Source organism: Mycteria americana, chromosome 3 (assembly GCF_035582795.1).
Source record: "Mycteria americana isolate JAX WOST 10 ecotype Jacksonville Zoo and Gardens chromosome 3, USCA_MyAme_1.0, whole genome shotgun sequence".
NCBI lineage: Eukaryota > Metazoa > Chordata > Aves > Ciconiiformes > Ciconiidae > Mycteria > Mycteria americana.
In genome coordinates, this window is record NC_134367.1 from 28,793,332 (window position 1) to 28,808,643 (window position 15,312).

General features: G+C 39.2%; 1 protein-coding gene across 3 annotated transcripts in view; it reads left to right on the forward strand.

Annotated features, from left to right (window-relative positions):
• ZNF451 (zinc finger protein 451) overlaps positions 1-12,784 on the forward strand; it is a 40,043-nt gene extending 27,259 nt beyond the window's left edge. For all 3 annotated transcript variants that reach the window (XM_075498122.1, XM_075498123.1, XM_075498124.1), the window contains exons 14-15: positions 9,724-9,798; positions 11,631-12,784. In XM_075498122.1, the coding sequence (XP_075354237.1) occupies positions 9,724-9,798; positions 11,631-11,683 (128 nt within the window). In that variant the 3' untranslated portion in view covers positions 11,684-12,784. The remainder of the gene's footprint in view (positions 1-9,723; positions 9,799-11,630) is intronic.
• Positions 12,785-15,312: the final 2,528 nt, after the last annotated feature.

Below are 15,312 nucleotides of genomic sequence, written 5' to 3' on the forward strand. Positions count from 1 at the left end.
GACATTTGTCTTCACTGGCACATGGCTCACACATCTGTTAAGAGGAAAAATATCAATGAAAGCTTTAAGTTCTCTCAAATGCCATATTCAAATGGCACGCTAAAACTGTTTTTATATAGGATAATCAAAGAGGTTTGAGCCAGGTCATTTTCATGCAAAGGATACTGGAGCTGAGATGAGTTTTAATACTTCTCAGTATTTTAAAATAGCTTGAAGTAAAGTTTTCCTAGAGGACCTGACAGTTCTCTGTAGATGCATTATTGCTTCTCCTGGCTTCTTGTGGTTTTGGGGGCTTGTAAATTGAGTGCATATTATAGAAAGTTGTTCCTGAATTAGCCCTAAACTGTTTTTGGAAAAATACACGGCTGGTCTTAATGCAGGTATATGAGAGCCATCACATGGTGCTGCTGTTCTGCCAGCAAGATTAAAGTGGACTGCTAGCACTGAATGGTGAATTGACATCGATCAATTAAAGGGGAAAAGAAAGATAGGATAATTAAATGGTTTCCTGAAAAAAATTGTCTGTGGTGAGCTGGTATTGAGTTATGTGCTTCTGATATAGAAAAAGTGCTTATGGAGTTTTTGGGCCACCCCAGGCATTTGCTGGTCTAGATTTTTCAGATGGATTATGGAGATGTGATTCCCAGCCAGAAGCAGCCATACCAGTAAAATTTCTTGGTGTAGTTAATTACAGAACTGTCACTTTCACTAGTGCAGTTCACTTTGCTCAAGGAGGAAGATGACTTTTCTCCACGGTTATACATAAAGCTACACATTGAATCACTGCATTCCCACTATGAATGTTTTCTTTGTAGAGCGTATTGAAATTCCTAGATTGATAGATCTCTTCTAGTGTAATTATAGCTATAACTATATATTAACATGGAGGCTGGTTTTGCTTCAGGAGCTTTGCACATTTTTGGGAGGAAGAGTTGGAAGAGAGCAATAACTTGCAAGCAGTCAATTTATCTGTAAGACAACTTAGCTGTAGGGGCTTCCTTTCTTGTACAGTTTGTTGTGCGACTTAACGATACGAGATGGTGAGGAGAGGGGAAATGACTGTTTTGCTGTGTAAGGGTACTCTAGCTCCCTGCCTGGGTAGTTTTGCTAGTATAGCTTTATTCACCGGGGTATACTGGCTCAGAGGTGATGACTTTGATCTAACCATTTTCTGTGTACAAATTACAGTCCAGTATTTTTTATATTGGTCTTGCTTTCAGAAGTTTCCTAATCTAACCCTTCTTTCAGTGTCCTTTACTGTGTTAATATTTCATTTATTATTATTGTGATGGGCACTATTGAGAGCCCCCAAACCTTAACTTGCTGGCTGGCTGATTGTTGTGCATCCCACTTAAGTTATGCATGTAGTTGTTACCAAAAAAAAACCAAAAAAAACCCCCAACAATAACAACAACAAACCACCAAAAAAAAACCCCAAACAAACTTTCAGCAGGAAAGCAATGGAATCATGCATGAGTCCTTTGGCTGTTGGCGTTCCCTGGCAAACTTGTAAGGAACAGAATTGTCTTGAGCCACCTTTGGTCCCTTTCTCCAGTCAGTGTCAGTGGGGGGGGGGACCCCATATAGTGAGAGCTGCCTTTGTCTCCTCTTCCTGTATTAAAACAGGACATTAGGAAATTCAGTTTTGATAATAGGCCTATGCTCGCTGCATAGTGGGATGATGTCGTTACTGAGAGTCTATAAATTTTTTTTAAAAAGATAAAGCCACCACAGAATACACACTTCACCGTGTGGCTCAGCAGCATCAGCAAGCATTTGCAAGTCTTAGTGTGGCAAGACCAGTATCGGAGGGCTGAGCTGGAAAGTCGTGCAGCGTATCATAGGCTGGTATAACTTGTCGTGTTACAGAAATGCAGGTGAATATAAGGAAATACAAACAAGAATTGCTTGCTTTGTGACTTTCTCAAGCCTATGGCTATTATTCTGGATGGAGAAACAGTTACCACAAAGAATTGTGTTGAAAAATATAAGACAGTTGTTGGAATTGGATGAGCTTCAGAATGAAAAAGCTATTTCCTTGCATCACCTTCACAGAACTATCATTAGCTTGTGAGCAGCTGGATTGTGTTTGGATTGTGGCAGTCTGATGGTTGCACCTTGTGAACCATTTTACCATGTCAGCAGAACTGCTGTGGGAACTGTGGTATGTGCATTCATTTTAAAATAAGTAAATAAAAATAAAAGTTCCCATGTATGTTGCAATAGGATATCAACTGTATGTTACTTTAGGAGACCATTGGCTGTAGTGGATGCATGGATTTCCTTTAAGGTATGAAAAGATTAGGCAAGACATTTATTTTTATTTGCTCTCTTCTGCTCCTAAACCTGAGTTCATAAATACAGTCATTTTTTTTATATTGAAGGCCCAATACATGATGGGAGATTCATGCATGTTAATGGAGTGGTTTGAGAAGGGTAGAAGAGAAGAGTTTTTAATGTCTCCCTTTGTAATTCCTTCGCAAAGAAAAGTTTGTAGCATGCAGAAAAACACCATCATTCCCTTGTCTATGTCTTGACACTTGAGATCTAGTCATGACAGTACTGCTACAGCTTATACTTTTAACGAGTGCTGGACAATGTTGAGAGCAAAGCTGATGGTAGGTTAGGTGTCATCGTACCCATCCTGACACTGACAGGAATGCCACAACTTCTTGGTTGACAAAAGTGATTTTTGAGTAGGTTGATGGCTTCAGCTTAACTGTATTTCTCAGTCATATTCAAGTGAGATCCTTTATTGACTGAGCTCTTAAGTAAAACAGACTTTAATAATAAGAGGACCACATTTTTTTGAGTATTTCCTCTTTCTTTTAAAGAGCCAGGCTGTCTCATGAGACTGTCAAAATCAATGGTGTAGTGATGTACTATGCTGTCTGCCAAATAGCCACTGCACCTCTTTCACTGACCCATAAGGTTAATTTCGCTGTGCTCAAGTGGAGTTGTCAGCCTGCATCTTCAAGCTGCTACTATTGCCTGAAGTGTTTAAATACTACTGAATGCAGCTTCTATGAGAGTTTATATTTGGAAGAGCAGGATTTCAGTTCATTTTGATGAATACTACTAAGTTTCCTAGCTCCCACTATCCCAAAAAGCTTTTGGTTTACATACAGCCAACAAAAGAATTTAAGAGGAGTTAAGAATTAATTTACATAAGACATTGAGAATAATTGCTTGCCTTCTCAGTAGACAAGTTTTTGTGGGTGTTGAGGTCTAATATGAGTACCACATCTGACCCCATTCTCTGCTTTTTCTGAATCTTCAGTTAACACAGACTGCAAATGACTAAAGATAGATGTCATGGTTTAGCTTCAGTCAGCAACGAAGCACCACACAGCTGCTCACTGACCCTCCGCTCCCCCCCGCCCAGTGGGATGGGGGAGAGAATTGGAAGGACACAAGTAAGAAAACTTGTGGGCTGAGATAAGAACTGTTTAATAATTGAAATAAAATAATAATAATGATGATAATAAATTGTAATGAAAAGGAAAGCAATGGGGGTGGGGGTGGGCAGGAACAAAACCCAGGGGAAAAAAAACAAGCGATGCAACGACTCACCACCCACCAACGAATGCTCAGCCAGTCCCCAAGCAGCAATTGCTGTGCCTTGGCCAACTCCCCCCAGTTTCTATACTGAGCATGAGGTCATATGGTATGGAATAGCCCTTTGGGCAGTTTGGATCAACTGCCTTGGCTCTGCTGCCTCCCAGCTTCTTGTACACCTGGCAGAGCATGAAAAGCTGACAAGTCCTTGACTAATGTAAACATTACTTAGCAACAACTAAAACGTCAGCATGTTATCAACATTATTCTCATCCTGAATCCAAAACACAGCACTATACCAGCTACTAGGAAGAAAATTAACTCTACCCTAGCTGAAACCAGGACAATAGGTTACAGCCTCCAGCCCCCACCCCCCACCATCCACAGAGACTGAGTGTGAAGGGCATGAGCGTCTGCAGTGTGATGCACCATGAATGAATGATAGTTACTCTAATAAGCATCTATTCCTTTTATTTACACTGTTATTACAGTGGCCACAGCCTGTTGCAGTAGGGAGTGATAAGGAAGTCACCGTTGAGTTGTAACCTTGTATTTAGCTACAACAGGAAGTTATTATTGGCTTTGGTATGTCAGTGGCATCTCTTGTGTGCGTCTCTGAATATATGTATATGCCCTAGGGAAAAAGCAATATATTAAGACCTGAGATAATGAGTCTGAACAAAAATTGTAGTCAAGTGAATGAACTGGGAAGACCTCACCAGATCATTAAAAAAAAAAAAAATCCTCAAAGTTTAATTTAATCTGGTTGTAAATTTTAGAGAAGTGTCTAAGATGAAGGTTAAATGAAAGTCTGAGTGACCATCATGGTATTGGCTACATTCCAAAAAAATTCAAAAAAATGCAGTTGGAAGAGGCTGGAGGATTGAGAGCTTTATTTTTAATCATGCTACACTTGAATGAACAGATGAAATGAGCATCTGTAGGGAGAGATATATAGAGTGAATCTTTAGTTTGCATGGAGGAAGAGAGGTCTTGTGTATCTGTGAACCCTCACCAGGGAGCAGCTGTATTTGCATTTACAGATGATGTTACCTTAATGAAGAAATGGACATTAGAGCAGTAAGTATCGGGGAGGAGTATGTGGGGAGGATCGTCCTCCCCATACTGAAGAAGGAATTCTGGAAGCTAAGGAACAGTATTTTAAAGGCAGCATGATCACGCATACTGAACATGACTGCTAACGAAGGTAAGGATGGGGTACTGATCTTAAGTTTTTGGCTAAGTAGTTACTAGGATCCTGAATGAGGTAACTTTAATGGTATCCTTAAGGTAGGGTAGCACTAAAACTTCAGACATCAACTGTAAAAGGAAAAGGGTCAGTGGTTGGAGAGGCAGTGAGTTAAGTGTGATATTAATGTCACTGTACATTGGGATGGGAAAGACGCAGATGAGATTGGGAGTTACTGAAAAGACTAAGAGAAGGAGCATTGTAGGAGAGAGAAGTGGAGGGTAGGGTGTGAGACTGCGTGATGTGTGAAGTAGTCAGGAGGTGCATTAAGAACTTGTACGGCAAGGGAGGAGGACTAAGGCCGGGGAAGGGAAACTGAGTCTCTGGTGAGACAGAGGAACTGGTAAACCTGATGGAAATTATTAAGGGGATGGTGGTAACTCGGGAGGTTGCAAGAGAAGAGGGTCAGATATGGGGGGGGGAATTATGCTGAGCCATGTGGGCAGCTAATACAAATTCAAGCTGTGGCACTTTGATGTCAGGACAGTGGGTGGCGCTTGCATTCCGTGAAAGTTTACCAGTCTCTTTCCAGAATAGGTTTCTGAGAGACTCATGAAACGTCAGCAAATCGCTATATTTGCTCCCATCTACAGGGTTAATGTTTCTGATCTCTGAGCTTTATATTCATCCAGAATTTGCTTTCCTGGTTTTTTTTGTTCTTCCAGCAGGAATTTGGCAATATGTGAGGATAATAGTGAGCAGTAGGATTTCTTTGAGAGAATAGGTACAGTCAGAGTTTCTTAGCTGTTGTTTACGTAACAAAATGTACTAGAGAAGAGGCCATATTTTAAGATCTCTTGGCTGAGAAACTGGGCAATTGCTTTTCCTCTGACCCCAGAGGAGCTGGGTGCTAGAGACTGTGCTAAGCATTTTAACAAGAGAGACAGGACATGCCTGATTTCTCCAAATTAAACATTCTCATTTACTCTTCGTCATCAGAAGATGCCAGCAGCACCAGGAGCATATGCTGATGAAGTGTGGGCTGGATGAGCAAACTGTGAGGTGGATTGAAAACTGGCTGAATGGCCAGACCCAGAACATGGTGATCAGTGGCATGAAGTCCAGCTGGAGGCCAGTAACCAGCGGTGTACCCCAGGGGTCAATACTGGGTCCGGTCCTGTTTAACATCTTCATTAATGACCTAGATGGTGGGTCCGAGTGTACCCTCAGCAGGTTTGCTGATGACACAAAACTGGGAGAGGCAGCTGATACACCAGAGTGTTGTGCTGCCATCCAGAGGAACCTTGACAGGGGAGAAATGGGCTGACAGGAACCTCATGAAGTTCAACAAGGAGAAGTGCAAAGTCCTGCACCTGGGGAGGAACAGCTCCAAGCACTAATATATGCTGACCAGGGGTCAACCGGGTGGAAAACAGCTTTGCAGAAAAGGACCTGGGGGTCCTGGTGGACACCAAGTTGACAATGAGCCAGCAATGTGCTCTCATGGCTAAGACCACCAATGGTACCCTGGGCTGCATTAGGGCTGTTGCCAGCAGGTTGAGGGAGGTGGTCCTTTCCCTCTACTCAGCACTGGTAAGGCTGTAACTGTCAAGTTTTGAGCTTCCCAGTACAGTATCTTTTTGGTAATACTCAAAAGCCGTCTGGACGTAGTCCTGGGCAACTGGCTCTAGCTGATCCTGCTTGAGCAGGGGGGTTGGACAAGATGACCTCCAGAGGTCCCTTCCAACCTCAGCCATTCTGTGATATTTGTATGGAGTATATTAACTGGAGTCCAAGATCTCCTTGAGAGCAGAGCTCAGTCACAGGGTACAGACAATGCTATGAGCCACATTAAATCAAGCACAATGACCTGTCCCATGTGGGAAAGCAGACTGGTCTCTTCTGAATTGAAAATGCATCTGTTCAATCAGTTGGCCTTTCCTTCTCTTTAGTTGACAAGCGGTGAGTTCCACACTAACAGTTCTTGCTGTCTAGCCCCTAAAGGAAGCTGAATTCCTGCCCCCCACCCCCTTATTTGTTGGAGCATTTCTGCCTAGGATTTTTGCCTGCAGACAGCATTTCTTCTGACTGTTACAGTCTTATTCCTGATTCCCATAGAGCCATATCAGAACATCTTAAAATTCTCACCTTTACTGCTTTTGTGTCTTTAGTCTTTGCTCTGTGTAGGTTTGGGGAGGGTGGGGGCAGGGCGGAACACTGAGGACAAGCATAACCATGTTTCTGTTTTTTGGATAAGGAAAATCTCAGTATAATTTGAGATAACTGGTGAGCCTTTGTGTGAAAAGCTTTGAAATAAGATTTGGCTCTTTGTTAGCCTCTTAATAGGTTAACTTGCACCAACTCAAAGATTGCAGAGAATCCAGCAACTGCCTTCGTGGAAAGTTGAATATACATTAATACAGTTAAGTAGAGGGGAGAGAAGTCTTGCAAATAATGACCAGTGAAGGCAGAGTGTTGTCAAGAGTGTCGTTAAGAGTCATGATGAGACTTTTAACATGCTTCATCACCACATTTGACTTCGAGCTGATTCCCCCCCCTTCAAAGTAACAGAAGATCATCAGTACTAATTCAGGTTTCATAGTTTCTGGTAGTGGAATGGTGTTTCTTCAAGTGTGCTTTAAGCAAACCTGTTCTCTGTGATGTTACATGATGTTACAACTATCAAGTAGTATTTAGTTATTGTGTATCAGGTGCAGTGATAAATCATGGGGCAGGCAGCTTGTTTTAAAATGTTTAAATGTTTTGCATGCCTGTTTGCGTATACCTCTGTTCCAATACAGATGTGTACCCCATGTTATTACAGTGGTGTAATTAAGGTGGTGTGACTAACAAAACACTTTGGCAAGATGAGGCCTGCATTAATATATAAGATGAATCCTAAACTTTGTCTTAATGAACTAAAATAATAATTCTATCTACAAATCCTTTTTTAGCATTCATAACTGTCCTGATTGACAGTAAAGTCAACTTAGCTGCTGATCTGCTGTATTCTGAAAAATGAGTGTCAAGTTAGCCTGTTGCCTGCGTCGAGGAAGCCAGGAGTAAGCAGGAAAGTGCTGTCCTCTAACAGCGTGTCAGTGGGTTGCCGTCATGGCTTTTTCTGTGGTGAATGCTAACTGAGTCTATAACCAGTTCCAGGAAAGTTGACTTCTTTAGATCGTATCCGAAAGGAACTGCTAAATTTCTGAGTACTCCTGTCCTCTGCTGTTTAACCAGCTATGCAAGATGCCAATCAGAAGAATATTGCCTTTCCTGTTTGCCAGCATCTTCTGTCAAGTTGCCTAAAAAAACCCCACAAACCTTCAGGAAAGTGCTTTTAATGCATTTTTATTTGAAATGGAAGCAAAGCAGAGACTCCCTTGTGCTATGCCTTATTACTTATTGCTCTAAAGATCTCAATTCTTCCATTATACTTACGCCAACAAATTAGTTAGGGAGTGATTGCTTAAACTGTTACACCTCTAACAGGTACAAAACTTTTTAGAGCAGTCTGGGATGTCTTCTGGGCTGGAAGATTAAAAGGATGGTTAATAAGGGAGAAGCCACTTGTGCAAAGCCTTTTCTTTGCACTTTTTACTCCCTTTCATAAGTGATTGTAATGACATTTGTTTGGGTTGTGTGGATTTTTCTTTTCTTTTGTTTGCTTTGGAAGATGATGTAAAAAATAGCATCTCTTCTGCCCGGAGATAGTAGACAGCTCCAAAAAGGATTCACAGTCAGTCTGCCAAGTGACTGGAGAAAGACCATTTTAACTGCAGTGTATATCCAACTATTTCTGGCATCTTTGTGGCCTCCTGATCTCTGTTTGATAGAGCTGTTGGAGTTTGTATTCCTGGAATTAGGAAAGTCAGCAACATTGCTGTTCAAACAAGGTATATGTGTCAGAGGTTTGAAAACAAATTTTAGAAAGCGTACCTGTCTCGCTGAATACCTAACTTGGGTCATTTAAAATGTCAGAAGTCACACAGTCCGTAAATTAGATGTCCTCCATATCGGAATGTTCTTTGCTGGTAAACGTAATCAGAAGTACACTGGTGTACTAATAAATGTGATGACTTCAAGGGAAGTGCTTCTGTTGATATGACCGTAGGAGACCTAGCTGATTGTGAATACTATAGACCTCATTACAGAGACCATCTCCCAAAATAGCAATAGCCTGTAGCAGGAGAATGAATACATAATGTGACTCATCGACTTGTTTATTTTTTAACCTGTAGTTTACTCAGACTGTTTAAAACAAATGAAAAAAAAAATACAAAAAACAACACCACCTTAGGTACACCAATCCCTACTAGACACTTCAAAATACAGCTGTCATTCTGCAGCTGGAAACCAGCTTCATGAAGAGCATTATTTAGAAAGGGGAAGGTGGTGGAGTTTTGGCTGGGCTTGGCTACGATGAGTTAGCAGATTAAGTGTATTGACTATTTTTTTTCTGTGAGACGTGAACAACATCTGCTGAATTGCACTGCTCAGTTGAGTTATAGCACTCCATTGTTCAAATGGAGTATTTAGGCAACAAAATGTAGCTAAGATTATGTGTAGGCAGAGACACGCTATAGCACTTCTTCCCATAATTAAATCCTTGATATATTTTGTAGAAAGTGAGTAATGTCTTTTTTTAATAACTGAGTATTACAAAAAAGCAAACGCAGTAGACACAGTAGCTTCTGCACCTATTATTTCTTGTTACTGCTTTAAAATAATACAAAATTGAAGCAGTCTGCCTCTAGATTTTGGGGAGAAAGGGAAGAAGGTAGCTGAAAAATAACTCTTATCTCTTGAGTTACTGTCTTAAACTACCACTATAATGTATTTTTATCTTGATTTTCAGATCATAACAAGTGTATTTCTTCAAATCCAACCTACAGTGTTGTTACAGTAAGAGAAATGCAAGAGGGGACTGTTAACTATTAGAAGCAACATGTAATTTATGTTTCATTTGTGCATTTAAGGTTCAGATAGCGAAGAGGATGAAGATATCAAACTAACAATGAAGAGGAGCTTAGAAGAAACAAAGAAACAGGAAGGTCTGTTAATTTTTGCTTTCTGTGTTCAGGAGTGCTATTAATTATGGAAGATACAGAAACTAAACTTACAATCAGTTCTACAGCAAGTGACCTCTTAAGAATACTCAAAAATATGCTGGGCAATCTTGAGTGTTAAGAACACTGTGATGAGTTATAAAAAATAATTTCCTAACCTGAAAAGTATGCCAGCAGACTCAAAATCTATTTTATTGGTGTACCATAGGGTATTGTGCAATTAAAGACTTGACTGAGCTCACTTTGTACCAGTTTAATATAACTGTGTTGACTCAGAGTAGAACTACGGACTAAATAGTTGAACTGCTGAATAAATAGTTCAAAATTAGATATTAAATCTCAACAAAGCACTCTGGTCTCCTAAAAGAGCTGCAGATTTATGCACAAGTTTGAATCAGCAGTACAGCTGTCTGCTGACATCATATCTTAGCTTATTTGAAATTGTTTTCATTCTTTTGCTGTTGTGCTTGGTGGTGGTGGTCATACAATGTAGTCATTAATTTTTGGTGACAGACTACAGTACAGTTTCACCTGATGGAAGTAAAACAAACTAAAAAAAAAAAAAAAACAATCCAGGATGTCACTGTGGAGCTAACTGCATGCTATTAGCAACAGTGTCACAGTTTTGACCTTATTCTTGATTCTTGCACATGCTTAGTGGTTAACTGACAACATATTTTTAATGCAAGCAGTTGTCTGCAAATGGCTTTCTGCTTTATTTTGGTTTTAAAATGTCTTTTTTGTTTCTGTGACTGTGTAATGTTTTCCTTTCAGAAACTAACTTGCCTCTTTTATCAGTAGTACCGGATATTACAGTAGTCTAGGTGAATTAATATGGCTCCGCTGACATGAGAGAGCATTGATACTATTTCTGTTCCAAATCTAGGCCTTGCATAAAACAGCCCAACAATAATTACAGTTTTAAAATCTGTTATGTTAATATATATAATTATTCTTTTTCCTTTGTCATAAGAACAGACAGCTTTTTTTATAGGATGTGCTTGTGTCCTCCCAAAGCAGAAGATGAATAATTCAGGAATGACAGTGTGTCTGAAAGCTGCTTTAAATTTTCCAACTATACCATTGCTATTAATATTTACTGTACATATAAACCTTGTCTAACGTATGACATTTAATTCACTAACACCAAACAATTAGTGCCCAAAACAACCTAAATGTAATGCAGAAACAGAGTTTCTTTTTTGAATATTATGAAAGGTGTTTGAGAGGTTAACAAGTCAGATGAGTGCAATGCAGTCTTCCCCCCCACCATCAAAAATGTTACAGCCCTGATCTAGACTATTCTTACTGTTGATACGACTTTTTCTCTACTGATCTCTAACCTTCATAGTAAGAATGACAACAGTGGTCCCAAGTTAGAATGTAGATATGGGAATATCTATTGATAAGGAACTGGAATGAAAATACTGAAACCCCTCTGCTTGTTTTGTGTGTCTGTCTTTTTTGTTTTAATACTTTGTTTTTCTGGGTGCATATGTATAGGTTCTAATCTTGCTGTTATTTTGACCAGTAAATACGTAGTTGTGTTATACTCTTAAACTAATCATTGGGCTGCCCCTAGTTAATACCATGGAAGGTTGTAGAGGTGGTTCCTATATTTTGAAGTGTTGAAAAGACAGCATAAGACAGAAGGAGGGACAATACTTTCATTCTGTTTCTCTGCCTTTTCTTGCAGTCTACGGATGTTGCCCACAGAAGTAATTTGTTGCTTTATGTAGTAATGTTAATGTAGTTGTGTTTATGACTGGTTATCAACCATAGTTTGTGATTATAACCATTCTTTTGTATTTGTACAGAGGAAGATGCAGAATTGGAAGAAGCTATCAAGAGAAGCCTTGAGGAAATGTAAATGAAGATACTTCAGTACACTAACGCTATGTCATCAGAGCTGCTCACAAAAATGGAAGCTTGTTCATCTATTTACAAAGGTTCAGAAATACCACTTCAAAAACACATCTGTATCTTGAATTGTTAGATTTATAATCTGATGTCTTCAGTCGTGCTGATGAACACCTGGAGTTTATGGATATCCGCTGCAATATATTGTGTATGATAAAAATAAATTTTTAAGCCTTTGCATATTCTGTTTCTAATGGGTGATGACTAAGTCTCTCCAGTCTAGCTGTATACGTTGTTGCCTAATTAGTAGGCTGGTCTTACTAGGTATTTTGGGATTTTTAGTTGTTGTTAGTTTTTTTTTTAAATTGGTTCTTGTATTTAATTTTTCTGTCACAAAATGTCATTGTCTTTATTTACTTTTCATGTGGTCTTTGCAACAGATAAAAATAGTAAACTCCAATTATCTCAGATTTGCCTAGCTAATCTCGTTATAAAGAGAAGCTTAGATCCCAGGTTTATAAATTGAACATATGGCCTAACTCTTGCCTGTGGCCAGTCTCGCCTCATAGACCATAATTTTGTCTATGTCTTGTTTGTTATAAATGTCAGAATCAGGACCACAGGCTGTACAGTTAGTTTGTTAGCTTTATTTTTATAAATAAGTACGTTTTTTCAGTAGTAGTATGGTAGAGTGTTGGATTTGATGGCTTCAAGTTTGACGCGTTTGGTTCCTCTCCCTGATCTGAGGCTGGAACAACTTTTTAAGGGAACAGAAGCTAAATAAACTTTCTAGTTCCTGTTTGGAATAGATGTGAGAGAATTTAAGCTCTATTATACCTATATACTATCGTATTTGCTCCCTTCTGTTCATGAAGAGGTGGTCCTGGATAAATGAATGTAAATGTGTTAATTATTTTTGTACTGTCCTTATTTTAAGGTGAACAATTTTCTGTGTTTAAAGTTATCTATGCCACCTTTCTCAGTTCCTTCGTTTAAAAATACCTATGCAAGCTGTTCAGCTTTACCAGCCTCTTATACTTCAGTTAATGATCGCTGTCAATCAGTAAGAAATCTCAATGTAATAAAATGCCAGCTTGATTTTTTTATTATTCTTCATTAGCCTGTGAGTTTGCTTCTAACTGCTGTAAATCTGAATATTTACTGTGCAAACAAAAACTTGCTGTGGAGAGCAAGATGAGGGGAAGGCTAGATTTTTCTCACTCTCAATTCCGAAGAGTCAGAATGACTACAGCTGTGTGTCATCATGGTTGGAAAAGCTGGAAAACTGGCACTGGTTTACTTCCAATCATGATTCTGATATAATTGCCATCTCTGAAACAAATAGAAATTAATTAATAACCTAGTGAGTTATCTCAGCGCTCATTAGCAATCATACAACTTGAAGAAACTGTTCAAATGCCAGAAAATAGTTTGAACACTTCCAGTGCATTTGACTCTGACACCCAAGTGTTACAGAGTGAACAGGACCTCTTAATGTTTTTCCCTTATGCCTGCTGCTTGCTTTCCCACTGCAAATCTCAGATCAATCCCACTCCTGTTCATACTGCTGCTGAGGAAGCCCTATTCTGGAAGATTTTGAGTTGCCTTTAGCTACTGACTCAAGCTAAATCAGTTCCAGAATTTTTCACACCAAGTTCTTCTAATAAAGGGTGGAATGAGACAGAAGACAATTTGCATCCTCAAAAACATCTCAGTCCAAGTTATAGAGGCTTTTGGGCAGGTTTTTTTCAGTGCAGACCCTAAAGTTGCAAATTCCTTTCACATGAAAAGATGTTTCAGCTTGAGAAAGTTCTTTGCTTGGGTCAACAAATGTTTAAAACCTGGGTAGATGGTCTTCTCCAGAGTCTGCTATGTTAGATTTTGATCATGTGCTTTATTCCTAATAACATTTTATTCTGTCATAAATGTAAAGTTTGCTTGTACCTGATGGGCCATGACTTAATTGGTTGCATTAAAAAAAAAGCCATGTATGCACACACATTCTCTATACTTGGAGTTCCAGTTATTAAACACATTGTGTTAGCCTCATCTGCTTACCAAAACAAGTAGCAAATCCCAACCATGCCTGCTATGGCTTCTATAAAACACCTAAATAGAGTTGTAGTCTCTGTATTCTTTTTATGTTAAAAGCAGTCTCCAGAATTACTGATGTCTTGAAATTTGTCTTCATTTTCTTTGGTCTCTTTGAGGTTCTCTTAACTCTCTGAAATTTTTCTTTGCAAAGTTTTCTGCCATCACAGGCTTGTGATACTTCTGTTTCCAGAAAAGCAGAGAAAATTGGATTCTTAAAATGCTGCGTGTACAGACATGTGACTTGTTACTCACCGACATCTTGTGGTACTGTACCTTGTTCTTCAGCTGGAAAAGGTGTCTTGTAAAATGGTTGTGTTTCAGAATGTAATGTTTCTGGCTGGGGAGTCTTGTTTAACTGGCTGAAATTTTTGAGGTTTGCCCTGCATATGCTGAGAGATTTGTCTGCATTTACAAGCACAACTCATCTGTTAAAAGGAGCTTGCCCAGCATCCTTTACGTTTGTACTAGCAGCGATTTGTCCTGCCCTTTTTAAGAGAATTTGCTTTTGTGCTGATGTTTGAGTTCATCCTGCATTAGTCTAAAGTAATCCTGTGGTGCTTTTTCGTATTTATCTTTAATGAGGAAAAAGTCCAATCTCCACCTGGCTACCACCAGCTGTTCATTTTAATGCTTTTAATTTCTGTATGGTGCATGCGTAAGTTTTACAAAACTGAAATCGTGACAAGTCGCGATTGGTACAAGGCTCTTATCTCTCTGGTACTTTGTGTGCCACATTCTTTCATATCAAACAAAATCCCTCTTTTGGTCATACTTGGAGACAAGATGAGATGCCAAGTAAGTTGGTGCAACTGTTATGAAAGTTGCTAGAGCACTAAAATGTCATGCCTGCCTGATTGCTTCTGTAGTTTAATAATATAAAAAAAAAAAATTAAAAAAAATTGAGATTAGCTTACTGTAAGCTACTTGCTTTGTATGTGTTTTTGGGTGGTGGGTTAATTTTCTTAGCTCTTCAAGGTATACAGAAATGACCACTACTGTTCCTGTAGCGGTCACAGAACGCAAACCTTTACTGAATCTTTACCAAATAAGGTGTTGGTTACAGAGGTATGAAGTTACGCCGTCTTCTTTCTTAAAAGGAAAGTGTTCTATCCTCTGCTTGTGCTCTCCTAGCAATGTTTACAATGACTGCTGTAAATTGGAAGGAGGTGACGAAGATGGATGACGAATTGTTTCAAAATTAATTTAGAAAAATTGGCTGACATTAGCACAAAGATACTTTCTGGCAATTCTTTCCAGCTAAGTAGCTTTATTAAAGTTTGCATCTGCATATTTCTTTGATGCTTCTATACCTCCTCAAGTTTCCTGTAGAAATTCTTAATTCCAGTAGTATAGAGCTCAGTTGTAACAATCTGGGTCAAATAATATGGTCTGAGATATTATAAAAGTCAGTGTAAACAAGTCAGAAAATTTATGGCAAGTGGCAAGTACACTCAAAGTCTGCACTCGGACAGCAAAGCTCTGTGTGCATGGAAATTTAAAGTTCCCTTTGTAAATCTGTGCAAGTTTCCTTTCACTGGCTGCAGT